The following is a 27,722-nucleotide window of genomic DNA, read 5'->3' on the forward strand; positions in this document are numbered from 1 at the left end:
CTAAGCAAAATTAGTTACCGTCCATGACTATATTTGCCTCATTTTGTCATGGGACACTACAGTAAAAGTCTGTAATAGAAGAGTGATCGGGGCACTGGACAAGGATCCGGAGGCTGGATGAGAATTACGGCAGGGAACAATTACCTGGATCTGATTTTGTCATCTCATTACAGATGACAGTCCCATGGTCATGACTGTCACCAGATCACACCATTATGTACGCACAGCTTAAAGGACATTTTCCTGAACATAGGCCATTAATATCAAGACTCTTGGCACGCCAACAACAGCTCAGCTCCCATTCACTCCTATAGGAGCTGAGCTGCAGTAACCCAGTATGACCACTACACAATGTATGGCGCTGTCTGCTTTTCTCTCTTTTTTGGTATGTGCAGCGATAGACTCTGCCAAAAATAACTCATTACCTATTCAAACTAGTTGTCTGGAGCAGCGGCTGAGTGTAAAAATCTATGGGAGATGTGTAAATCTCCGCTGGATTGGATAGTGTGTCCCATGTACATTCTCAGCCATTGCTCTCATGCAACTCCTCTGAATAGGGGGAAAAGATCATTGATGTCCCCCAGGGTACATAGGATGCATAAGAAAACCCAAATAAACTACATGGCATAAGGGTGCCACCCTCAAGTCCTTCTTTAGCAATGGGTGTTGGTCATGGGTTGTGATGAACATATAGAAGGCATACTATATACACTATGGGGAGATTTATCAAACATGAGGTAAAGTGAAACTGTCTCAGTTGCCCCTAGCAACCAATCAGATTCCACTTTTCTTTCCTCACAGACTCTTTAGAAAATGAAAGTTGGAATCTGATTGGTTGCTAGGGGCAACTGAGCCAGTTTCACTTTACCTCATGTTTGATAAATCTCCCCCTATATATCCTGGAGTTGAGATACTGAGAACCAATGGTGTCCATACATGTTTATGGACTAGAAGCATCTACAGACTGCAGCATATAGGCATGGTCCATGTCAGCACCATTCAGAACCTATTGAAGTCGGCCGTAATGTTTGCATTATCTATATAGACGGCATAGCTACACATGACGTGGGAATGCCAATGTGAATAAAGCTGCATATCGGATGAGCCAAAACAGAAATAAAACATGTGTTACACAGCGCGGATGAAGAGCTATACATGCCGCATGTATATTCTTCACATGAACATCTGGGAGGAAGCTGGCTCGCTGTACAATGAGCGTATATTTTACAGATACATATACAGATGGAAATATATAGCAGTACCACCACGGTGTAAGGCCGGGGACACACACACGTCACTTTACGGCAGACAATAAGAAGCAATCAGCCGTCTATTCTCACTGGGAGTGACCAGAGGAGGCCGACAGTCCATCGCCATAGACAGTGATGAATGATCAGCAGCTGCCATATCACTGCCGAGGGAGAGGAGGAAATAAACACGTGTGTGTTCCTGACCTTTGTGTTCACACTATATCCCAACATAAGCTGTAGCGCAGCTCAGATCTGACTGCGGCTCATGCTTCCCGTTACTTACACTGATGACTTTCCAGTCCGGGGGTCATTGAATGTAGTGGTCTTTGTGTTGTGATCTACAAAGTACTTTACCCCTTCTCTTGTGTACCGAATTTCCCAGCCCTCGGGCAAAGGGTCCTCATTTTGTAAACTGTGGGGAGGGAGCAACCATTAATAAGAAGCCTTTCTAAGCACAGCAAGGTTTCACAATAATACAGATTATTAGTAATAAGAGGACCCCTCAGCCCCCTGACGTGCCTGCTGTAGTATATACTCTGGGAATAGTAACGCCCCGTTGTCAATTTATTCATATACATTTATCGGAGGAATAATAAATGGATAACACAACACAGTTCTGAATTGTTATTCAAGTATTTTCTACCACAGACATGTCAGGAGAGTTGTGGGTCTTCTTTAACAAAGTTGTTACTCAATTCTGTACAGCAGCCTACAATATATGGTTATCCTGTTAGCAGAGTCTGCTCTGGAGACTCTTTAAAAGGTATTCCCATCTCAAAGTAGGACATGGCATCAGATTATGATTGGTGGGGGTCTTACCTAATCATGACAATGAAGGGGCTTTCCGCAGTACAGTGCTCCTGTCTGACTGTGCAGATGCAGATGCATGCAGAGACGGGCAGCCAAAGATTTTTTGGATGCGGGCGGCTGCAAACAAGCGCCGATCAGCGAGATTGGTGCTGGTTTCCAGTGCCCTTAAGGTCTATCTACACAGAAAGATTATCTGACAGATTATCTGCCAAAGATTTGAAGCCAAAACCAGGAATAAATTTGAAAAGAGGAAAAATCTCAGACTTTCCATTATGACCTGATCTCTGTTTATAGTCTGTTTCTGGCTTTGGCTTCAAATCTTTGGCAGATAATCTGTCAGATAATCTTTGTGTAAATGGACCCTAGGGTGTGTTTACACAGACAGATTTATCTGACAGATTTTGGAAGCCAAAACCAGGAATGGATTTGAAAAAAGGAGAAATCTCAGTCTTTCCTTTGTGACCCGTTCCCTGTTTATAGTCTGTTCCTGGCTTTGGCTTAAAAAATCTGTCAGATAAATCTGCCTGTGTAAACGTACCATTACACAGCACAATTAATCAAGCGGCTGGGATGTACAAACGATCCTTGTATCATCTGTGCGGCCATGGAAACTGACAGCATGGACATATATCCGTGCTGTCAGTTTCCTGATCACACAAGTGCATACATGCTGTGTGATCCGGCATCCTGCTCTCCGTCGCTGGCTGTATCTTCAGGCCGCCCCACCTCTTCCGGATGTCAGTCATTGTGGAGCAGGCAGCGACCTGAAGATACAGCCGGCCAAAGGGAGAGCCGAAGCGTGGGATGCCAGATCACACAGCAGCACAGAAGGTATGTAGGAACTGCTTGTGTGATCTGGAAACTGACAACAAGGATATATGCATATCTGTACTGTCTACCTCCCTTTGCCATCGGCTGCACATTTCCTGTTTACATAGGGAGATGTTTGGCCGATAGCAATTACTTTTAAAGTAGTCGAAAAGATGCGATCAGCCGAAGATCGGGGGGTTTCCCTCTCACTTTTATACGGGCCGAACAACACTCCTGCCCAATAATCGGGCCATGTAAGAGCATTGCAGTGCAGGGGTTGTACCCCAACCAACAACATGATGGCATATAATATCTGGATGAGATGGGAATATGCCTTTAATAACGAGTCAAGTCAAGTCAAGCAAACACAAATATATAACTATATCAATTATATCTGCTGACAACACAGGCTGCCCCTTGCTGTAGAGACGTTGTCTACCTAAGGTACCAAAGAGAAACAGAAGCTTTCAGCAGGGATGAATCAAGCAGCAAATCACAGCATGCCGCTAGTGTTCATGAGGGCGCCCTCTCTCTTCCACTCCCAGACTTACAGCTGGGGTGGACAAATAGTGTAAACTTTAGAAGCCAGTCCCATCACTCCAGAAGCCAATCTGACCCGTTTTTAAATAAACTTTTTACTAGCCGGGAAAAAACCTGAATATTATAAGAACTGATCAGAATCTTCGGGGCCAAGTGCTTGCTTTTTAGATGCCCTGGCTTCTGGGATTCGTCCAGCTCTCACATACAAGGTTAAGGGAAGGGGAGGTTTACTTGTATAATTGACAGCCGGTAACAAGTCTGCAAAAATCACATGCATATATACAGCAAAGAGGAAGGGGAGATAAGGCAATCACTCATGTATAGGTGGTGTGTGTACATACAGATACACACTATGCTCACATTCACAGGTGCTGCATTCTTATACAGTACATAGTCTTAGGCATGCGGCAATTTCTTCTCAGCCTGTTACATTTCCTGTACTGACATTTTGTTCAGAAAAAAAAAGACCATTTGTGTCGGGGACTGTTTTGCTATATGATCCCCATTCATTCTCGTACGTGGATCTCTGCTTGCTGCTACCGAATGGAAACTTTTATTATTCTAATCCAGGGAATAAGAAATAATTAAAAAAAAAAGGCTCTAATGGTCATGTGATCGACACCGATTTGCCAGGTTCTCCCATGCAAAGCCCCACCTTCTCTTCCTGTGTTTTGTCCTGATCTAGCTGTTACTAGAGACAGATTTCCTCTACCAGGCAGTAGACAGTCGACCTTAGAGTGTTTTCTTTAGGGTATGGAGAGTAAATGATTTATAAGTACATTGACCATATAACTACAGCTTCCCAATAAATAGCTGTAAGCAGAGATCAGAGACTGGATCTGAGTAAAAAACAATATCATTTCTACTGGTCCAGCCTACAAAGCATTCCTAGTGTCCAGAGATGACAGGCATTGTTGAACACATTTCTTTAAAGAATCCAACCTCCTTGCACTGACCTGAAGACAACCTTACCCAGCAATACCACACATATATCATGCGTACATTTACATGGAATAATGGCACATTTATGGTGACAATAAGAATCGATGCTTTCATCCTGCAAGTGAGCGACATGAAGGCAAACATCGGGATATTCAAATTAAAAGGAAAAGAGTCTTCTACAACATGGAATGGAGCAATGTGATGGACAAAGCTAACATAAGTGTCAGAAGCACATAGAGGGTGTATTCCTACCCTTGAGTTCGAGGGTCTTCCCACTGGGTAGTTTTTGTATTGTGATTCACAAAATACACTCTATCTGTAGAGTCCACTCTTCTTTCTGGAAAACAAATGGTACAATAAGAAGTTTTACCATGAGGTCATGTTACTAAAGAATGCCATAAAAATGGTAAATGTGCTCTTACCCCAACCTGGCGGTAAAGGACCCAGGGGATCATTTTCTGCTGATAGCATTGAAGCCTAGAATTAAGCATTTTGCATGTTACTATACTTGCTACAATAAGTGTAATGTTTAAAGTGTGAATGTATGTGCGTTTGTAATGTTTATAATGTGCATTTGTGTATGTGTAAGACAATGTGTACATAATGGAGCAATGTGTATGTGTACGTAATATGTATAATGTGCGTATAAGGTGTATGTGTGTGTATAACATGTAATGTGCATATCAGTGTGTACCATATCAAAATTATTCACTTAAAGGAGAAGTTCAGCAAAAATTTTTATTAAAGTATTGTATTGCCCCCCAAAAGTTATACAAATCACCAACATACACTTACTACGGGAAATGTACATAAAGTGCTATTTCCCTGTACTTACTACTGCATCAAGGCTTCACTTCCTGGATAACATGGTGATGTCACTTCCTGGATAACATGGTGATGTCACTTCCTGGATAACATGGTGATGTCACGACCTGACTCCCAGAGCTGTGCGGGCTGTGGCTGCTGGAGAGGATGATGGCAGAGGGATGCTCAGTGTCCCTCCAGTGTCCTGTGTCCCTCAGTGTCCCCCTGCCATCATCCTCTCCAGCAGCCACAGCCCGCACAGCTCTGGGAGTCGGGTCGTGACATCACCATGTTATCCAGGAAGTGAAGCCTTGATGCAGTAGTAAGTGAAGGGGAAAAAGCACTTTATAAGCATTTCCTGTAAAAAGTGTATATTGGTGACTTGTGTAATTTTAGGAGGGCAATACAATACTTTAATAAAAATTTTCCCCGGACTTCTCCTTTAAGTTACTAAATAGATTCAACCCTCACACAATGTATATATTGACAGTTGCATTTACTACACAGAAGTGTGAAACGATGGTCGATATGACGATAATGGGTGTGACTTACCGAATAGAGGTATCGCTGGTTGAACTGCTGCATAGCTCCCTGGAGTTGATTGCGTTGTGACTGCCACTGCTCAAAATTGCGGACAGACTCCATGGTGGGTCTCTGCCATGTTGTAGTTCTAGTGTTATGGTCAACATAGTACACCCTACCACGGTCGTCGACCCTTCTTTCCCATCTGAAAGGCAAAAAGGAGTTTTTTTTTTTTTTCTATTATGTTCAGGATTACAGAACAGGTAAGCAGCATAATTTCTTGCCTGAGGAAGTGAAGGAATCAATGTTCATCACATGCTTCGTAAGGCCGCAAAGCCTTTATTGTAATCAATAGGAATAACAGAGCCGGCTCCTCTGCTCTCCTAGGCAGCACTTATTTCTTAATGTAAGTGTAGTTATATGCTTTCTTTATAATTTATATGACCATGTAGTGGGCCCTATGTACAAACACTCTAATCATCCTTTTAATCCGTTTTCCCCTTTTCAAGACTCCATCCATCATTCCCACTCCAATGTGACGGCAAATCCTGTAGCTACATGATCCTGCTGTGGCTTTCATGATCGCATAATTACACATACGCTCAACTAGTTCCGCTATATACTGTTTTGCTAACTTTTTTTTAGGGTTTAGGTGGACATAAGGAACATACCCAGGTGGTAAAGGCTGTGGTCGTTCCCAAGTTGTAGTCCTTGTGTTGTGATCAACGTAATAAGTTCTACCATGTGGATCTTTTCTCTGCTCCCACCTGCGAAGAAAGAGTTAACAGATCATTATACAATCATACAAGAAACAAAGATCTCAAACTAGAACCCATGAATGACCAATATTTTTAGTATATATTACATAAGAAAGGTGGTATAACAACCTACATCTATGCTGAGACATGACCATTTGATGATAGGGATCCATTGTTTAATGGTGCAGTGGACAGACCCTGATGACGTGTCATGTGCTGTGCTGACATAGAATCCTTATGTGGGGATCCACATCACCAAAGACATCATAATCCACTTCATACTGTGTATAGCTATATATTTGCATGAGGTGCCCATATCACCCTGCACCTACCCTTTCGACCAACATGGAAACACGTGTGTGTAGTAGATACAGCAATGAAAAGGGATCAGGTGTCTCCTTTATACATTTTTTTCTTTTTAGATCCGCTCCTGCCACAAACACTGCATGTGTGATCCCAGTCTAGACATACATTTTCTGGCTCAATCCTTTAGGATATTTCTGCTGAGCTCCGGGGTTCTGATAGGCTATGGAATGCCATGGCCTCTGTGATTTAGGAACTGGCAGTGTTCCAACCCCCTCCCCAAAGATATACAGGGATCTATCACTATATGTTTTACATGGCTTGCCCCATTAATAATATATCAGAATTTCTTTTTCTTCATTCCCTTATATTTATAATGAATACCTTCACTCCAAAAAGTGCTCTATAGGGTAAAAACACAAACAAGCACTCTCACACATCTATGTAGGAACAGGGCACAGGTAGAAGAGAGCAGGCTGCAGAATCAGACAACAAAGGGCTTGGTTTGTAGTCTGTTACTATGGAGACGTATAGGTCTACATAAAAGTTATAGACTCAAAAGCTGAACGTTTTAAAGTGGTACCTTCAAGCTAAGATAAAAAAAACAGGGAGGGCAGGGGGTGGTGGAAGCATAACCATGATACTTACCTGTCCCAGTGTCCCCGCAGTGCCACAACTCACTGTCAGCCTTCTGTATCTCCCAGTTCCTGTGTTATGACAGACAGGAACTACCCAGCTTGGGAGATGTGAAGAGATACTTACTTGTTCTAGTGCCCCTTAAGAGCAGTCTCCTGTATCTCCATATCGTGTTGCGTCAAGGCCAGCTCAGCCAATCTGTGACTGAGGCGGGACATCTCTGCTTTCATTGATTGGCTGAGCTGGCCTTGACGCAACACGATATAGAGATACAGGAGACTGCTCTTAAGGGGCACTAGAAGAAGTAAGTATCTCTTCACATCTCCCAAGCACTTGTGGATAGGCATCAATGTTTGGGCATAGGAAGGATTTAAGCAAGTCCTGAATGATGTGCTATATAACAACCGAACATATTGCAACAACAAGCGTCATATTGTGACTTTAGACAAAAGGGTCCCGGAGCATCACGACACAGACACTAGTATGACCGACCGAAACAAGCGCGCGAAAGGATTAATTCACAAACGCAGATGTGAATAGTAGATGCCTGTACAATTCTAGGTCTGTATTTACCAGAGAAATGGTCATTGTGGTCTCAGCAGACAAAGAGTTAATATACTGGAAATCACTAAGTGCTGTAAAAAGGATGACTACAGAGAAGCCCCAGAGCGAGCCGTCCCTGCACTGCAGACGCTGCTGTAATACAGCAGACCGCGCACAGTTCTGGGAGCACTAACAGACTACAAAGCATACCCAGATGGCAGAGGCTCTGCGGCAGTGCCAGGCTGCTGTCTCACAGGATCCACAGAGGCAGCGACAGACGATTGCCTGGGCTTCGCAGCATCGGGACTCGAGCTGCCAGCAGCGGAGGATGACACAGAGTCCGAAACCCTTACAGGTTCGGGAGCAGTATTAGCAGCGGGGGTGCCACTTTCAGAAGCGGTATTAGCTGCTGTATCTGATGTGTTAGTCGTAGAGTCCGTGCAATCTGATATGAGGGATCCCGCAGGAGCCGCTGCAGCTTCATGGCAAGATGTGCTATTGGCTTCCGATGCAGCAGCTGTGCCATTAACTGAAAGGGAACAATATTCAGTGTCAGAAATGGACTAAAGGATTTCATTTAAGTTGTATGTATGCAAAGTCTATTGTTCTCATAGGAAACACAGTACGAGGCCCAATAAAAGCTGAATGCACCCTATCTCCATCTACATGAGTAGTAGCAGTGGATCGGAAATGAAGCACAGTAGTATATGGATGCTAGGGAATCATATACTAGATATACTAGGGAAACACATCGCTCTACAATATTGCAATTTGGTGTCCACTCCCTGGATTCATATCCGACTTAAAGGGGTTATCCAGCGCCACAAACACATGGCCACTTTTCCCCCTCTCTTGACTCCAGATTGGGTGCAGTTTGGAACACAGTTCCATTGAAGTAAATGGAGCTTAATTGCAAACCGCACCTGAAATGGAGACAAGAGAGGGGGAAAAGTAGTGACGTTTTTGTAGCACTGGATAAGCCCTTTTCGGTGGAAGTATCAGCAGGTTAGATTAATCTAACATGCTAATGTGTCCCTATTGCACAGGAGCAAGGTATGTCTCACCGGACCAGGGACCAAAAGACTAACGGCACCGGAACAGCACTGAGGAGGAAGGTAAGAGATATACCTTCCTCCTCAGCGTCTCCTGTGCAGAAGGGATATATCAGCAGGATAGATTCTTCTAACCTGCTGATAGTTCCCCATGTACTTTATAATTGCGGAAGGTTCGGCCCTTAATATAAAGTGTATGGGGGGGGCTCTGGAGATTATACCAACAGATGTTGGTGGAGATAGGTCAGTATAGGGCTGGGCGATATGGCCAAAAAATAAAATCTCGATTTTTTTAAAACAAATTTTGGATGATTCTCGATTTAAATCTCGATGTTTTTTTTATTTTTGCTAAATAAACAGCACATTTTTCTCCCTGCAGCATTAGATACTATCTTAATTACGTTTGAGACATCGGTATTGCTTCCTAGTGTGACAGTGCTCCACCTGTGCCCCCATGTAGTAGACAAGCCCATTGTGTGCCCCATATAAGTAGTTTTCCCAAATATGTGCCCCATATAGTATAGGAGATCTTCTTTGTGCCTCCATCTAGGTAGGGAGTTGTAGTGGGGGTATAGTGGATAAGGGGTGTAGTGGTGTAGGGGTGTAGTACAGTTATAGATGAGGGGTGTAGTAGTAGTACAGGTAAAGATGAGGAGTGTGGTGGTAGTAGTACAGTTATAGAGGAGGGGTGTAGTAGTAGTACAGGTATAGAGGAGGGGTGTAGTAGTAGTACAGGTATAGAGGAGGGGTGTAGTAGTAGTACAGGTATAGAGGAGGGGTGTAGTAGTAGTACAGGTATAGAGGAGGGGTGTAGTAGTAGTACAGGTATAGAGGAGGGGTGTAGTAGTAGTACAGGTATAGAGGAGGGGTGTAGTAGTAGTACAGGTATAGAGGAGGGGTGTAGTAGTAGTACAGTTATAGAGGAGGGGTGTAGTAGTAGTACAGTTATAGAGGAGGGGTGTAGTAGTAGTACAGTTATAGAGGAGGGGTGTAGTAGTAGTACAGTTATAGAAGAGGGGTGTAGTAGTAGTACAGTTATAGAAGAGGGGTGTAGTAGTAGTAGTACAGTTATAGATGAGGGGTGTAGTAGTAGTACAGGTATAGAAGAGGGGTGTAGTAGTACAGGTATAGAGGGGTGTAGTAGTAGTACAGTTATAGATGAGGGGTGTAGTAGTACAGGTAAAGATGAGGGGTGTAGTAGTAGTACAGGTATAGAGGAGGGGTGTAGTAGTACAGGTATAGAGGAGGGGTGTAGTAGTAGTACAGGTATAGAGGAGGGGTGTAGTAGTACAGGTATAGAGGAGGGGTGTAGTAGTACAGGTATAGAGGAGGGGTGTAGTAGTAGTACAGGTATAGAGGAGGGGTGTAGTAGTACAGGTATAGAGAAGGGGTGTAGTAGTAGTAGTAGTACAGTTATAGATGAGGGGTGTAGTAGTACAGGTAAAGATGAGGGGTGTAGTAATACAGGTATAGAGGAGGGGTGTAGTAGTACAGGTATAGAGGAGGGGTGTAGTAGTAGTACAGGTATAGAGGAGGGGTGTAGTAGTAGTACAGGTATAGAGGAGGGGTGTAGTAGTAGTACAGGTATAGAGGAGGGGTGTAGTAGTAGTACAGGTATAGAGGAGGGGTGTAGTAGTAGTAGTATAGGAATAGATGAGGGGGACTGGGGCAGCTGAGGGTGACTGAGGGGGCTGGGGCAGCTGAGGGGGACTGAGTGGGACTGGGGTGACTGAGGGGTTATGAGAAAGACTGGGGGTGACTGAGGGGGTATGGGACAGACTGAAGGTATGGGGCAGACTGAGGGTCACTAAGGGGGTATGGGGCAGACTGGGGGTCACTAAGGGGGTATGGAGCAGACTGGGGGTATGGGGCAGACTGGGGGTCACTGAGGGGGTATGGGGCAGACTGGGGGTCACTGAGGGGGCATGGGGCAGACTGGGGGTCACTGAGGGGGCATGGGGCAGACTGGGGGTCACTGAGGGGGCATGGGGCAGACTGGGGGTCACTGAGGGGGCATGGGGCAGACTGGGGGTCACTGAGGGGGCATGGGGCAGACTGGGGGTCACTGAGGGGGCATGGGGCAGACTGGGGGTCACTGAGGGAACATGGGGCACACTGGGGGTCACTGAGGGGGTATGCGGGCATAAGGCAGGCATGGTAAAGTGTCGGGTCCGGAGAGTTGCAGGACGGTGAGATGCAGGGCCGGCAGTCAGGAGAGATGTGGCACCGGCGGCTCCAGCCTCTTCACGCTTTCGCTCTCTTCCTGGTACACGTGCAGGTCCCTGGTCTGTGGAGGAGGCGGCAGGGATTGCAGCAGAAGGAGATGGTGTCGCTGCCCGCTGTACAGCTTCAGGACCCGCAGCGGCGCTATCTCCTTCTGCTGCAATCCCTTTCCGCTTCCTCCACAGACCGGGGACCTGCACGTGTGTCGGTAAGAGAGCGGGACGCAGCTCAACGCGGCTCTGCTGTGTAAGGGGCAGGGACAGGTCAGCAGCGGCTCTGTGAAGAGGCTGGAGCCGCCGGTGCCACATCTCACCGTCCTGCAACTCTCTCCGGACCCGACACTTTAACGCGCCAGCCGCCCCAGCACCGCTCTGCCCGCAATGATTTTTTGTGAAAATCGAATTTACGATTTTCACAAAAATCTAATCGATTCTAACTGTCTGGGCAAATTAATCGAATTCAATTAATCGCCCAGCCCTAGGTCAGCATAATGCAATTTCGATGCCCGACCCCTAAGTGTTCCAAGAAAGAAGCTGCGGCCAGAGCAGTACTACTCTGGTTGCAGCTTACCCCACCCCATAAACAACACAGGTTCGGCCAAGACGAACATTCATGTGTATGAGGAGGACAGGAGAGATAACGGTCTGTCAAAAGATTATTTGCCCGACAGTTATTGAAGGTGTATGGCCACCCTTTGGCCCAATCAGGTGGCTCAACCACACAGGCCTTGGGGGCACGGTCTTAGCCACACAGGCTCCATTGTGTGCAGGAGGTATTAATAGTCACACATCCTCAGCTCCTTCTAACCACCCCAGTGCATACTGGAAAGCAGAATGGTTAATCCCTAATGCTACAATCACATGGGAATGTTAAAGAGCAGGAATTTTAAGCTTCTAGGGGACATATTTTCGCTGCAGTCGACACAAAGGAGCACAGGAAAGCAGCCCCTTATGTGTTTTGACTGGAGTCATCATATTATTGCACTGACTTTCAGCAGGGAGAACCAGGAACTGACCAACAAAAAGAGATGAAAATGGAGTTTCCTGTTTGTCTTCATGACGATTGGCTGCCGTGAGACATAGCTGCATTATAGCAAGGCAGGAAATCATCAGCGTATACTCCGCAGCATGTACAGAACCATCCACCGTAAAGTGTCACAGTCCAGGCGATTTTAAGAAACTTTGTAATTGGGTTTATTAGGCAAATATGCCATTATCTGCATTCAAACAGACTTTTCCCAGGTCCCCCCTCCCTCCTCTCTCTCCTTCACTGCTCATTATCAGGAAATCTCGCCTCTTTTACATCAGACATGCCCCTGTCTGATCTATGGAGAGGGGAGGGGGGAGGAGGGAGATTAGTCGCCAGCAGAGAACAAAGGATTACACAGCTAGATTTGTGCGAAAGCCGCTATTCAGAGGTCAGAGAGGTCAGTGCTGACTTCAGAGGAGATAGCCGGTGATGTAGCTGTAAATTAACTCTTTGCTGTCCTGTTTTGGTGCCTCATCTCCCTCCACCCCTTCCCTCTCCATAAGAGAATCATGAAGACAGGGGGGGAGAGCTTCAAACTGCTTTTTCACGATAAAAATGCATTGTTTGGTTAATAAACCCAACTACAAAGTTTCTTAAAATCGCCTGTACTATTAATTTCTGCAGAAAAAATTTAAATGACAGTGACACTTTACAAGCTTCCCATTCCCATTTGTATTCTTCAGGTCTGAATGGGTTAAATGGGGCCTGGGGTACAATGTCGGCATCCAAAAGCCTATGCTGTAACCAGAGACTTTTTCGTCTTGTGACAGCCACTTGTGCCGGAGCCAAGATGAATTTATTGCATAACTCATCATCATTTAAGTGCCCTGTACTCATTTACTACATACACCGGCTCCTCGCAGCGCATAGCAATGAGGTGCCCTTGCTTATCGGGTGATGGAGTTCATACACAAGCATGCTCGAAGATGTAGTCGCAACGTACCAGTTCTAGTGCCAGCCTGTGCAGTAAGAGGATTTGGTGCTGGTGTATTTTTGGGTCGGGCTGCAACATGAGAAGGGGAGCGAGTGCCATCTCCATTTGCTAGTTGTGCATTAAAGGCATTCTGCTCGGCGTAACTGGATGTTGTTTCATTAGCTGTCCCATTGGGAACGTCACTAGAAGATCTTCAGGAGAGGAATAAAAGAACATTATTAATTCACAGCGAGTGATATGTAAATAAACAGTAAGTAAAAATGGGAGTACTATAAAAAGCCTAGGTGTACACAGGAAAGGCGGCTGCATATAAAGGGGTATTCTCATCATGAATCCTTTAACCAGCTGATTATAGGGGCCTGAGCGCCGGGACCCCCACCAAATGAATGGAGAAGCAGCGATCATGCATTGTCTTTTCTCCATTCTCCAGGGGCTTCATAACACTGCTGAGCTCTGCAATGCATAGAAGCCCCTTAGAGAATGAATAGAGCGCTAATCTAGCATGCTTGTGGCAGCGCCATTCATTTAACGTCCATCCTCATCATCAACGGCCCACAGGGTGTAAAGACTATCAGTAAGTAGCGTTGCATCTTACACCACTACTTACTGTAAAGGAGCAGGGATTCCAGTCATAATGACAGGAATCCCCACTCTTTTACAGGGTGTTCCCCGCAGCTGTGAGAAGCAGGAGCAGCGTAGCAAGTTCAAACAGCCAGGCTCTCCTGCCTCTCTCTCTGCTGTGGGGGACACCCGTTTAGAGCGGGGATTCCCCTCATTATGATGGGAATCCCCGCTCCTGTAACCTTGGTGTTCCCTGACACCTCAATAACTGTCAGCTGAACAATAGTTTGGCTGACATTGATCTCCCTTGATTTTGTACGGATAGCGACGAAACTTCAGGGGGGAATTTTGTTCGGATAGTGTTCAAACGCCGAGGATATCTAAGTGTGGTCAAACACAGAGGTGCATGGGGCCTTATTATCTTTTTGTATACGGCAATGTTCTCATTAAAAGGCCCTATGACCGATGTACTCTTCCCTAGAAGTATTGCCCTCCATATCCTCCACATACACTGGCACACAGAGTCATAGCATCCTGCAGGGCACGCAAGGCATTAGTACAGCCCTTCCAGGCCTGATCTCATTCACCTCTAAGTAAGCCACAACGCCAAACACAAAAGAAGAGCTTCATACCTGACCTTACTTATTTCCTTTCACTTTTCTTACTTTCTTAAAAGGGAAATTAGCAGCAAGTTAGAAGACGCAAAACTGCTGTTATGTTTCCATAGCGCACAGAATGAAGGAAATTTTCTCACCGTGGAGTCTGACCTGCTGTTAGTCTCCAGGGCAGGTGTTTCCCCATCCACTGTTCCGCTGAACACTCTATTGCTTGCTGACAATTTACTACCTCCTCCTTGCCCAGCGGTTAAAGGTGCTTGTTTACCTTTGTCAGGTTTAGCTAAATTCCTAAGGTGTTTGGGGGCCTCCCAATGCTGCCCCAACAGATTGCGTTGGTGGAGAGAAGGATCAAGGGCGTTGTTTTTTTGTTTTTTTTCCCCACCCGACCCTGTTGTTCTATGTGGAATAAGCCAGAGCAGTCAGACTGCATCTTATCCCTGCCTTGTCCTTGGGATTACACTCTTTAAAGGGGTTATCCAGTGCTACAAAAACATGGCCACTTTTCCCCCTCTCTTGTCTCCAGTTCGAATGTGGTTTGCAATTAAGCTCTATTTCAATGGAACTGAGATTGAAACCCCACCGAATCTGGAGACGAGAGAGGGGCCATGATTTTGTAGCGCTGGATAACCCCTTTAAGGCTACAGTGACCTCTAAGACCATGTATAGAGGGTGCTTACTGTGCTGTATACAGAATACATTTATCCCATCTAGTGCTCGATACCACGTCACATACCCAGCTCTAATGTCCGACGAACACTCTCCTCCATTTTCACGGATCGCGTTGCCATTTTGCTGGATTTCTGCTAAAAATACAAAGAAAAACTGACTAAGTTTGAAGTGCCTTCACATACCGAGTCCAAGTCCCGTATACACACACACACACAATACTTACTGGGTGCTGGGGCTGTGGAATTACATGGCGCATTGGACTCCGGTTCTACACTTAACCCATCCAAGATGACGGTCAGCTCACCAGTCTGGACTGTGCCATGCTTTCCATCTAGCGACAGCTTCAATTGCTCTTTTACTCTTTCCACTAAAGCAGGAAAAAAAGGAGTTTAAGGGTGCGTTCACACCTACAGGATCTGCAGCAGATTTGCAGCAGATTTGATGCTGTGTTCAGTTATTTAGATGAAATCTGCTGCAGATCCTAAATTTTAGCAGTCCCACAAATAACGTCTTACGTGTTGAATTATACTGGTCAAATTTTATTTATTTTTAACAATGAAATGTGTCAAGAAATTCCATGAGATGACAGGATGGGCGGTGGGCCTATCGTCGCTTCTGCATTAGAGTGGGATTACATGTAGAGCAGATTTTCTAATATAAATTAGAGTTGTTTTCTGCTGATCTCCTTACTATTGTAGCAATGTTCACACATCTTACATTGCCCCTTGCCTCTTTAAAGGGGTACTCCAGCAAAAATAAATTTCTTTAAAATCAACTAGTGCCAGAAAGCGCCAGAGTTTTGTAATTTACTTCTATTAAAAAAATCTCATGTCTTCCAGTACTTATCAGCTGCTTTATGTCCTGCAGGAAGTGTTGTATTCTTTCTATGGGGATTTGCTACTGCTCCGGACAGTTCCTGACACAGACAGAGGTGGCGGCAGAGAGCGCTGTGTCAGACTGGAAAGAATCCGCCACTTCCTGCAGGACATACAGCACCTGTTAAGTACGGGAAGATTAGAGACTTTTTTAATAGAAGTAAATTACAAATCTCTGGCACTTTAACACCAGACGATTTTCACTTTTCGCTCGAGTACCTCTTTAAGAGTTGTACATGGCATGAAGGAGGCTTTCTCACCCTGCCTGAGGCCACAGTATGGGTCACACTGCAGGCGGATGTAACAATGCCTCAGCTATGACAGGTACATTGTACAGGATACTATACAGGAACTTGGATTTATTGTAGACTTGGTGCAAACACAACCTTTTCATGGATTTCTCATCTATGCTTATCACTGAGGCCCTCATGTTTGCCTGGAGACACTGAATCAGGGTGAGTCACAATTGTTTCTACTGATTCTCCATCCCGCAGGATACAATGGATAGAAGATGGATTAACCCCTTAGACCCAGTAAAAGTGCATCTCTACTTCATCAAGGAGATTCACCCAACAAGCATGAACAACAAATTGCTAAAACTGGAGCAAGTCCTTACCCCGGCCCCATCGCTCACCCCCGGCCCACCCTCATACTCATCACTTACATTTTCTATTATGCGTTTCCAGCGCTTGCCTTAGGTCCACAACCGTTTTGCCGAGCAATGCATCAGCTTTCAGCGTATGGTGACTCCATACCTTGAATTCAAGTGTAGTTTGCGGGGTTACCTTCCTGGAAACACAGCCGATGATACTATTACAACATGGAGCTTTTTTACACAACACAACACTGAGCAGATAACATTTATTGGCTATTTTAGGGTGTGATGAGGAGACCCTTACAGGACTGACAGGAGACCTCTTAAAGGTGAAGTAATTATGCTGACAACGGAGGCCCATATGCCCTAATAGAGTATTGTGAGACCAATGAAGGGATTAGCTGAAAGGCCATTACATTGTATGGTCCATTGTAGCTGACTTGTAGAGTTTTAGGAGCTGGCCCCACTGTTGATGTCTTGTCACCACACTTAGGGGGAGATTTATCAAACATGAGGTAAAGTGAAACTGGCTCAGTTGCCCCTAGCAACCAGATTCCACCTTTCATTTTCCAAAGAGTCTGTGAGAAATGAAAGATGGAATCTGATTGGTTGCTAGGGGCAGTTTCACTTTACAGCATGTTTGATAAATCTCCCCCTTAGTACATGTATTCTACAGAAAATGAGAATTCTGGAGCATCTCTGCACTGTGCCCTACATTGACAACTGGGCGTCATTATCCCAACTGTCAAAGGGGTGTGTCCCAAGACAGACTGATACTGTCAGCACTGATTGGATAAGGTTGGACAGTGCAGGGACACACCCAGTTGTTAATTTATGCATAAATTCTGAACAAAAAGCCACCCAGCCCCACTAAGCCTGTGTTTGGGTATAGGGTCATCTATCAAGGCTGGTGAGGAGAAGAGAAGCTGCCAGGCACCGCCCCATTAACTAATGGTTCAGGGAGCATGAAAATGATGCCATGCTCCCTTTAAGGTGAAAGGTTACAGTAGTCAGTCCACCGCCAGGCAAGGGCTTACCGCCATAATACAGACACAATGATTCATCCATAGTACGCTTGTGTGATACTGGCCTTAGACAGTTTTGTCTCTTTGGTATTGCTGATATAATATATGATGAATATAGATGTTAAGAAAAATCCATGAGTGGTCTCGGCAATAGACATGTATAGTTAAAGTGTCTCTGTACCCACAATCTGTCCACCCCAAACCGCTTGTACCTTCGGATAGCTGCTTTTAATCTAAGATCTGTCCTGGGGTCCGTTCGGCAGGTGATGCAGTTATGTCCTAAAAAACTACTTTTAAACTTGCAGCCCTGTGTCAAACTGGCGTGGCCTAGAGTGTGTGTGCATTGGGCTGGCACAACCTCTCTGTCCCTCCTTCCCACCCTCCTCATCATTAGGAATGCCCCAGGCAGGTATTCTCCTATTCATCACCTGTGTCAGCACGGCACATGGGCTGGATGGTTAAGGCACCTGTGCAGTGTTCACTGGAGAGAAATAGGAAATATCCTGCCAGTGGCATTCCTAATGATGAGGAGGGTGGGGAGGAGGGACGGAGGGGTGGTGCAAGGTTAGGGCACAAATATTGTAAGGCCACGGTCGTTGGGCACAGGCTGCCAGTTTAAAAGTTGTTTTTTTAGGACAATAACTGCATCACCTGCCGAACGGATCCCAGGACAGATCTTGGATTAAAAGCAGCTATCCAAAGGTACAAATGGTTTGGCGTGGGCAGATTGTGGGTACAGAGTCACTTTAAGCATAGACTCTGTTCTCCCCAGTAAATACTGTGTATTATGGATTTCACTGTAGGACTATACTATCGGTATAGGGCTAAACCAATCTGCAACATTACAGGAAAAAAGTTTAACATTTTCTGAGCAACCTTGTAATGTGACCGTCAGCTTTGGATACAAATGGCTAAATCTTTGGCTGACACATGAAAAGCTTTTAGTGTCGCAATACGGGCCTGGGCTTAAAGGAGTCCTCCAAGAAGATGCTTTAAAAAGGTCAGATAGTGTGCAAACAAAAGCTTCTTTTGAGTATCTAACTTCAATTCCAAGACTGGATGTAACATCTAGACACACGAAGTCTCTATAAACATTTTAAAGCAGTTTTCCAGGACCGTGACAGGCTGCCCACATCAAATTGGTAAAGGCCTGACCATCAAGAACTGACTGAAACAGCTTTAGGGTACCTTCACATGTACCAGATTTGCAGCGGATCTCACGCTGCGAGTTTGCAGCGAAATACCCTGCGAATTCTGGTAGTGTGAAGTTCTATGGGGTTACATATCCGCAGCGGAATAAAGTGTATGGCTATTGCAATGCACCATTACAAAATGTATGGATAAGTGCCTAGTAAACCGCTAAATGGTATACTGCTTAGTTGGAGTGCACAGATTTGGAACCTTCAAAAGTGATATCACAGTTCTGTAGTATCCATTTGGGGATTCCTTCTATGAAATTTAAAGGGATTGTGCAGAATTTAAAAAAAAAAACACACAACCTGAGGACAGGGATGGTGCTGTTTTTTAATTAACCCCTTTAAATATTCAAAAAAGAATCTCTGAAGCTTTTTGTATATCTTACCAGGCACATATCTGTACATTTTATGCATCTCCCCCACTTCAATAGTCCAGTTCCATTCAATAGGACTGGGCTGCCATACCATGCACACCCACTACTAAATTTCAATCTACTCAGGTTAATCTGCCAACCACACTCTGCATACGGACAGGACTTACACAGTTAACTGTTCCTCCCATCTTGGATTGCTGGAACTGCTTGCTTTTGCAGTCTTCTTTGTTTCCCCATCAGCAGCTAATTCTGTATAGACCGTTCCAAACCAATTCTTCTTCTTTTTTAGTTTGGCACAAGACACTAGAAAGAAAAAAAACACAAGTGCAGGCGCTTCATTCATGTGTTACATTTACACTCCCATCCCCACCATTGGAATGAAGCAGAGTTAATCCTGCACCCCAGCTCTTCAACTCTTTACAACCCCTGAGGCTTTATAACAGGTACTGCCGTATTTACCCTGCCTCTGCTGAAACACACCCACATGCCCTGTACCTTACAGGGTGGTATCTATTAAAGGGCTTCTCCTAAGAATTAAAAAAAAAAAAAAAAATGTCCAACTTAGATGCTGCTGCTAAACCTTACTGTTAGGGAAGGACTCTGAACGGATTCTTCTTTCCCCTCTGGTACCTGACGGTATAGTCCCTTCTTATTAGTCTGCACAAGGAGTCCTCTCCGCTATGTACTACAAAGGCTTTGCTCCCTCTCTGGCAAACTGGTAAATATTTCTATTAGCTACTTTTTACAGATACCTGGTTGTGGGGAGAGTGACTGAGCATGTGCGTTCTATTCTTCCATGTAAAAATGGTCTAGATAAGTAACCCTTATGCTGCGTTTACACAAAACGATAATGGACCCGATCGTACGATTAACGATGTCGGATTTTCATAACGATCAGAGTTTAGACGGTAATATATATCGTATGTAAATTCGTTTTGCCATCGCTTAAGCCTATCTCACACATTGGTTAAATCGGCGAACGACTGTTTACACGAAACGATCTGCGAATTTTTTGCGAACGACGATTTTAGAACATGTTGTAAGATCTGAATGAACGATTTCTCGTTCGTCGTTTGATCGTTCGCAGCGTTTACACGTATGATTATCGTTCGAATTCGATCGTTATCGTGCGAATTTGCACGATAATCGTTCCGTGTAAAAGCAGCATTTGCTGGATCAATCACTGAGATGCCAATGATCATAGTCTTCCAAAACAGAGGACCTGTGACCTCTCCTGACCTGTTTCAGTGAGCAGTTAAGTTCCCTATATCAATTCTGTAACATCTTTCCTAATGGTTGTACATTGTGCTGTTGCTCCGTTTTTCTTACTAGCAGTTTAGGAATAAATTGACATCTGGGAGTTACCAGTTTAGGGCATGACATAATGTGATACTGTTTTGATTGGCTAGTGCCAGACAATGTAGGGACACCCCCCCCCCCCCCCCCCAAACTAGTAAAACCCAGTTGTTCATTAATTTGTTAATTTCTAGAACAACATGGGAACGACACATCACAGAGCTATGTGCCAGTGCTGGATTGTTATTATATGGGGAACACAGGTCCACACACGTACATATTTCCAACATGTGGAACTAGAATCCTTCTGTGGCCCTGAACGGTTACACTTTCCAGTCCTATAAAGTGTTAACAACTTGAGCGCACGCTTTTATGGCACTAGTGTTGGTATTACACAACAGATGAGGCGCACTTTTGTATCTTCCTGAGCTTTTAATAGGACCTGAAAAAGTAATGAAATCAATCTAAGGGCAGAATGAACTGTGTTGCAACAAGTCTCCAGTGATTCAGTATCAGCCGGTAGCTGCATAAGACGGCTGCCAAATCAAACAGGGGTGGAGATGGGATCAGAAGACTCCGAGATAAGTGACGGCTGTGGATATAGTGGTTTCCAGCCATGTCCGTGCATTTTTCTAGAGTAACACTGTCTGCCATATGGAGTGAGTTAAAAAAAGAAAGAAAAAAAAAAAAGCCCTGAACTTAGTGGATCAGGGCCTCCTGGTACTAATTGGGTGCAGAGTCGAGGCTCTTAAAATCGTCCAGAGTCTTATTGTAAGATGTCAGGCCATCCAGCTGTTCCACCTTAAAGTCCTCCAACCTCCAATACTCTGCATTTGATTACTGGGGGCTGAAATAGTTGGATGCAGCCCTAGGGAGTCCTGAAAGACATGGATGTAACCTATGGCCTATGGCTGTATCCATGTTTTCCAGGCAGTCCTAGGGCTGCATCCAACTTCTTCACCCACCAGTAATCAAATGCCGAGACTTACGGTTTAGATGAGCTAGAGCGTGCTAGAGGTTCACTCATCTCTAGTAACTATACATCTTTGGAAATGGCTCAAAATTAGTCTAGTGGCTATGTACATCCTATTAAACTAAATGGACCTGCCAAGTGCACACCATGGTATATGCTGGTACCCCTTTCTGCCCGATGGCTATATGTGACTCCCCAAACACAGTGTAAACCCAGCGATAACTTAATACATGTGTGAGTCTCTGCTTCTCCCTCTATACCACCTTCCTCCTCCTCCTTCCTTTCCCAGAGAATATGCCCTACTGTAATCTGATCCCTCAGTAATAATCTATATAGTCTCTCAAGACAAATTTTAGTTAAAGGGATTGTACCATCAGGCTTGGGCTGAAGCACTGGAGGTGGGCCGACTCACCCCCAGTGGGAGGAAACCCCCGCCCCTCTATCATATGGCTCCATTGATTCTAATGGAGCCGCGTCAAAGAGGGGTGGGGGGTTCCTCCCACTGGGGGGTGAGTCGGCCCGCCTCCAGTGCTTCAGCCTAAGCCTGATGGTACATTCCCTTTAATAATGATAAGTGAATGATTAAAAGGGGTTTTGCGGGCCAAAATAGACTATATTAAACACCGACCATATAATGCATTTAGCCTGAGTGTAAAAATTTTTTTTTATATATATATATATATATATATCTATATATATATATATAGCTTCTTTTTTGAACGCCGTCACTGCCACTACATTTGGGAGACGTGACTGTTGATAACTAGCGGTCCCAGCAGTTGGACCCCAACCGGTCAGCTAGTTATCTCCTATAATGTGGGTAAAGGAAAAGTTTACGGACTGTGGGGAGATTTATCAAACATGGTGTAAAGTGAGACTGGCTCAGTTGCCCCTAGCAACCAATCAGATTCCATCTTTCATTTTCCAAAGAGTCTGTGAGGAATGAAAGGTGGAATCTGATTGGTTGCTAGGGGCAACTGATCCAGTTTCACTTTACACCATGTTTGATAAATCTCCCCCTAACTTCTGAAACTCTTGAGGGTGTCTGACAGTTCCATTGCTAGCGCTACAACAGAGCTTGACAACTAGCTCCCTATCAAGTTGTCAGAAAGCCATACCCTAGCAACAATACAGAGCTGTGCCCATGTCATGTGTTTCAACTGAGAAGTAGGCTTGATGGGAAATAATTTTTTATTTTGTCCATCTTCAAACTTCTGTATAAACTGTAAGGATGAGGCGAATTCTCCATGGTCTGTATTATGCACCTCATGATTCACTCTGGATGATTCCTCCCTTGCTGCCATGATAAGTAATGATAATAATGACAGCGGAATCATCATTTATATTAACCTGCATTTGTCACCTTAATTCTGATATTAATCTGGGATTATACCAACCCACAGTATATTAACATAATCGCCTCCTTATACCTTCTGCTCTAGTTATAGGAGACCTGTCTGCAGATTTATGCAGCTCCAATAGGCAGGTGGCCCATGGGAGATAAGCCACCTCCTGGAGGGGAGGGAGGGGGCTAAAGTGTCTGGGGGGCATCAAAGGTGCTTGGAGGGAGGCAGAGGTACCTGGGAGGGGGGCTTCAGAGGTTCTGAGAGGGAGGGGCAAAGGTGTCTGATAGGGGTGGGCAGAGGGAGGTGTCTGGGGGGCTTCAAAGGTGCTTGGAGGGGAGCAGAGGTATCTGGAGGCTTTCGGAAGTGCTGGGGTGTGGCAGATGTATTTGGGGGGCTTCAGAGGTGCTTGAAGGGGAGAAAAGGTATCTGGAGGGTTTCTGACGTGCTGGGGGGGGGGGGGGGGGGGGGAATGTAGACGTTCAACATTTATTGTTACCAGCAATTCTGTCATCTTACTGATGAACAAGTGAAATCAGGATGAACAGTCCTATGGTGTGTATGAGGAGATTAAAAAAAACAATAGTAGACCTATGTTATTGGAGATGGAAACATCCCTCTAAATTCGTTAAAGGGCTTGTCCATGATAATGGGGGTCTCTTTTCCCACTAGAAGCAACATCACACTTGTCCATGGACTGTGTCTAGAACTACAACTCCTCCCCACTGAAGTGACAGGCTGTGGGAGACATATGTCCTAATGACACAAACCCATAATCCTTACACAGCTTTAATTATAATTATTACAAATTTATTCATGAAGCAAACCTACCACCTCCTTCTGATAAATGATTGTATTTACTAAACTATTCAACCTGACCAGATCTAGTAGTATAATTACAGTGGTAGTTGAAGTGGTAGTACCCCTTTAAAAAGGGAATGTCTTGCTCCGACTATGGACGACACTTTGTTTTACTACAATCTCAGTTTGGAAACATGAATCCTCAGTGGTACAGACCCTGCAGGAAGGCGTATACAAGAAACGCTGTGCTCAGCAGAGGCGGCAGGAAGACATGAAGCCGGCTGATAAAACCCGCTCTCTGTTCTCCCATCTCATCAAATAACAGATGGACACACGGGGATAAGGTAATCCGCGCTGTATGACACAAATGCTCTGCTTAGATTGTATAATATACATGTAGCCCCATTACCTCTCCCTGTGTATGGAGGAAGTGGCACATACTGGGCACATCTGCTACGCCGCCTCTGATGTCACACAAGTTTTACAGATCTCATACCACTGCTTTTTGCCTTCTCTTTTCATCATCCCTCTTCTGATCCTCAGAGATACAATGAGCTGCTACTGGCCTCTATCCACTACTGTGTATCTCATTGCTACCTATACTAGTAACTGCAGGGGGCGCTATTCATGACTATCCACTGGACTGGAGAAGACTGGGAACTAAAAGGAGTCCACTAGATGGGAGGAGAGTGGGATCTGATGAAGACCACTGGACCAGAGGAGACTGGGATCTGATAGAGATCACTGGAACCAGAGGAGACTGGGATCTGATAGAGACCACTGGGCAGGAGGAGACTGGGATCTGATAGAGACCACTGGACTGGTTGAGACTGGGATCTGAAAGAGACCACAGGACTAGAGGAGAGTGGGATCTGATAGAAATCAGTGGAGTGGAGGAGACTGAAATCTGATAGAGACCACTGGACAGGAGGAGACTGGGATCTGATAGAGACCACTGGACTGGTGGAGACTGGGATCTGAAAGAGACCACAGGACTAGAGGACAGTGGGATCTGATAGAGACCCCTAGACGGGAGGAGACTGGGATCTGATAGAGACCACAGGACTAGAGGAGAGTGGGATCTGATAGAGACCACTGGACAGGAGGACACTGGGATCTGAAAGAGACCACTGGACAGGAGGAGACTGGGATCTGATAGAAACCACTGGACAGGAGAAGACTGGAATCTGATAGAGACCACTGGACAGGAGGAGACTGGGATCTGAGAGACCACCATATATTTATTAGCTTTTTTAATAAAATAAAAATTCTGTACTCAAGACCAAATGATGACTTGGGGGGGGGGGGGGATTTACGAAGGGTACACTACAGGCGTGCGCCAGGGAAAAGGTGCAGATTCACCCCTTCTCCCTGGCGTATGCCTCCCGTACGCCCTGCTCGCCCGATGAGTGGGTAGGCGGAGCTTGCGAAGGCGTGATGAGGTGGGGAGGAGGCGTGGCCTCCTCCCACACCTCATTTGTCATGATTTACGCCTGTTCGCAGGCGCAAATCATGATGCAAATCTACACCTGCTTCCAGATTTAGTAGGCCGGGTGCAGATTCGTACGCCTCTTAGTGAATCCTGCCGCGAAAAAAGGGGCGGGGCTTAATATAAGTATTAGGCCATACAAATATGCCAGTCTTCATGAATTCCCCCCATGGTGTATCAGAAATGCTTCGATACTTGAATCGACTAAACTTGACAGAGCCCATCCTATGTCAATGGGGTCCACCGGGCCATGGTTAGGATCCAATGTGCCATACATGACATCCCTACATCATAAGTGACGCCAGTGAGAATGATCTGCGTCCATTTAGGCGACAGACTGTAGCAGCGCGTTATCAGGCCCCACTACCACATCCGGACAAATAGGTGGGCAGCAACTATTTTCTTTCATAAAGATTTAGGAAACAGACATCATGGCTGAGATAAGCCGTGCGGCTAAAGGGTGAGAGGTGATTTTTTTGCAAGATATGAGGCAGCAAAAAGTTTGAGGAAATTATGTCACAAACATCTGATTTCCTGAGCGCTCGCTGAATCCTACATTAATACACAAAGATTATTTTTCTTACTTTCTGCAGAAGGAGGTTATAGCCGAAGAGTCTGAAGAAAGTTTCCCTGTTTGTCCCATGTAAAAATTACATCTAATGAAAAGAAGATCTGTTTATCCACGAGCCGGGAAAGGGGTTCTTTTTGGGTTTCCCTTTTAATTTTTTAAAAATTATTAATATCCAGAAACAACAAAGTATTCAACACAAATGCAATCTAGTCAGGGTACGTCATGACCTTGGCTCGAGGTCACAGACGGGTGGGATTTAGCCAACTAGTGACTACAGCGATGTCCCGCCCCAGTCACTGACTGGCTGAGTGGGGCATCAGTCAGCCGGGTCGTGACGTAGCTGAAGGGGAGCTTAGAAGACAGTCATCCAGGAGGGGGGCGCGGTTCCACACGAGGGCTGGGATAGGTGACTATAACTAGTTTTTTTATATTCCACCACCCCCTGCCCATAATTCATCCCCCCCCCGCAGGACTTCCCCTTTAATGCCCAGGGATCCTGTGCCACAGCGCATTTGCTGAGGGATCGGTGGAAGAAGTCACATGACTGTATGAAAAGAGCAAAAGCGAGAGTAAAACGATTTTAAAAAATTTGTTCAAAGTAAACTGAGAAAACGTTGAAAGTCCATCCGTCTATAGCAGGGGTCCCCAAACTGCATCCCTCCGAGGTCGTTTATCCGCCCCCCCCCCCCGCCTCGGCGTGGCAGAAACTTCCTCTCTCCACCTCCTCTAGGGGGCGCCCAGCCACCGAGACTCACAGCATAATCGCAACCAGCGACAGCAACGCCCCCCGCGGCAGGTACAATGGACCTTGAACCCCCCCACTCCTCGGCGCCACCCCCCTCCCCCCGGATCTCACCTCCCACATCAGCCTCTCAGCAGAGGGATCCTCCAGCAGGCACAGTAATCAGTGTTGGACTGGGCCCCTCCCCCACTCCCACTGACCGTCCAGCAGCTAGGGACCCCAGACAGCCATAGAGTGATGCTGTCTGTCCTCAGTGGGCCCCAGCGTCGGACGCTGCGGCAGGTGTCAGGCCCTTTTGACACCATGTCCCGATATGTCTCGGGAAGCTCCGCCCCCGCCGCGGGAAGCCCCACCCCCTGTCGGCACAAGTTATGTCACTGATGCACAGCAGGAAGAAGAGTCGCTGGGGGACAAGAGGAACCATACAGGTGAGGTAATTATAGCTGTTTTTTGTTTTAAATACAGATGCAGGGGCAGGAGAATGATAGAGGCAGTAGTATGGTGATGAGGGGCAAAGGGTTGAGAGAGGAACTACTATGATGATGGAAGGGCAGGAGGATGAAGGGGGTAGTAGTATGATGGGGTAGGAGGATGATGGATGGGTAGTATGATGATGAAGTGGTAGTAGTATGATGGTGGAGCAGGAGGATGAAGGGGGTAGTAGTATGATGATGGAGGGGTAGGAGGATGAAGGGGGTAGTAGTATGATGATGGAGGGGTAGGAGATTGAAGGTGGTAGTAGTATGATGATGGAGGGGCAGGAGAAAGAAGGGGATAGTATGATGATGGGGGGGCAGGAGGATGAAGGGGGTAATAAAATGATGATATGGGGTGCAGCTGCATCATATGGGCACAAACTACCAGTATATACAGTCAGAAGAATGCTATCTCTGAGCCACAGCCTGCTCTGACTGAAGGGAGTTGTCGCAGATCCAGATGAATCCAGAATAGGGCAGGGTCAGTATGTCGCTTTTTACTGATTCTTCTTTGGTGGGCCCCAAGAATCATTTCCTCTGGTGGGCCCCAGGTATCCCAGTCCGACATTGGCAGTGTTGACGTCATTGCGCCTGCTGGGGGATCCCTCCGGAGGCTGGAGAGGTGAGAAGAAGCCAGAAGAGAGAAAGGCTGGCTCCATGCCAGGATTAGGTGAGTATAATGTGTTTTTTTTTTATGTGTTGGGGCAATGCAATAGGACATTATCACTATGGAAAAAATGCAGGGGGACATATGGGGGCAATGCAGGGGAACTTTATTACTATGGGGGAAATGCAAGGAGACATTATTACAATGGGGGGACACCACAGGGAGACATTAGGGATGCTTTTATCAACATTAGCTTATTGCCAAAAAAAACTAGATACTGCCCTGTGTGTTTGTCTGTGTTAGTGGAGTGAGAATGTGTGTGTTAGCGGAATATGTGTGTGCGAATGGAGTGTGTG

At 45.6% G+C, this 27,722-nt stretch overlaps 1 protein-coding gene across 2 annotated transcripts in view; it reads right to left on the reverse strand.

Moving 5' to 3' along the window:
• WWP1 (WW domain containing E3 ubiquitin protein ligase 1) overlaps positions 1–27,722 on the reverse strand; it is a 78,911-nt gene that overhangs the window by 14,059 nt on the left and 37,130 nt on the right. For both annotated transcript variants that reach the window (XM_069957398.1, XM_069957399.1), the window contains exons 3-13: positions 19,236–19,371; positions 16,543–16,667; positions 15,227–15,370; positions 15,068–15,137; positions 13,166–13,347; positions 8,129–8,447; positions 6,350–6,445; positions 5,709–5,883; positions 4,775–4,829; positions 4,605–4,689; positions 1,534–1,662 (exon numbers count right to left, since the gene is read on the reverse strand). In XM_069957398.1, coding sequence (XP_069813499.1) covers positions 1,534–1,662; positions 4,605–4,689; positions 4,775–4,829; positions 5,709–5,883; positions 6,350–6,445; positions 8,129–8,447; positions 13,166–13,347; positions 15,068–15,137; positions 15,227–15,370; positions 16,543–16,667; positions 19,236–19,371 — 1,516 coding nt within the window. The remainder of the gene's footprint in view (positions 1–1,533; positions 1,663–4,604; positions 4,690–4,774; positions 4,830–5,708; positions 5,884–6,349; positions 6,446–8,128; positions 8,448–13,165; positions 13,348–15,067; positions 15,138–15,226; positions 15,371–16,542; positions 16,668–19,235; positions 19,372–27,722) is intronic.

This window comes from Dendropsophus ebraccatus, chromosome 2, assembly GCF_027789765.1.
Source record: "Dendropsophus ebraccatus isolate aDenEbr1 chromosome 2, aDenEbr1.pat, whole genome shotgun sequence".
Taxonomy (NCBI): domain Eukaryota; kingdom Metazoa; phylum Chordata; class Amphibia; order Anura; family Hylidae; genus Dendropsophus; species Dendropsophus ebraccatus.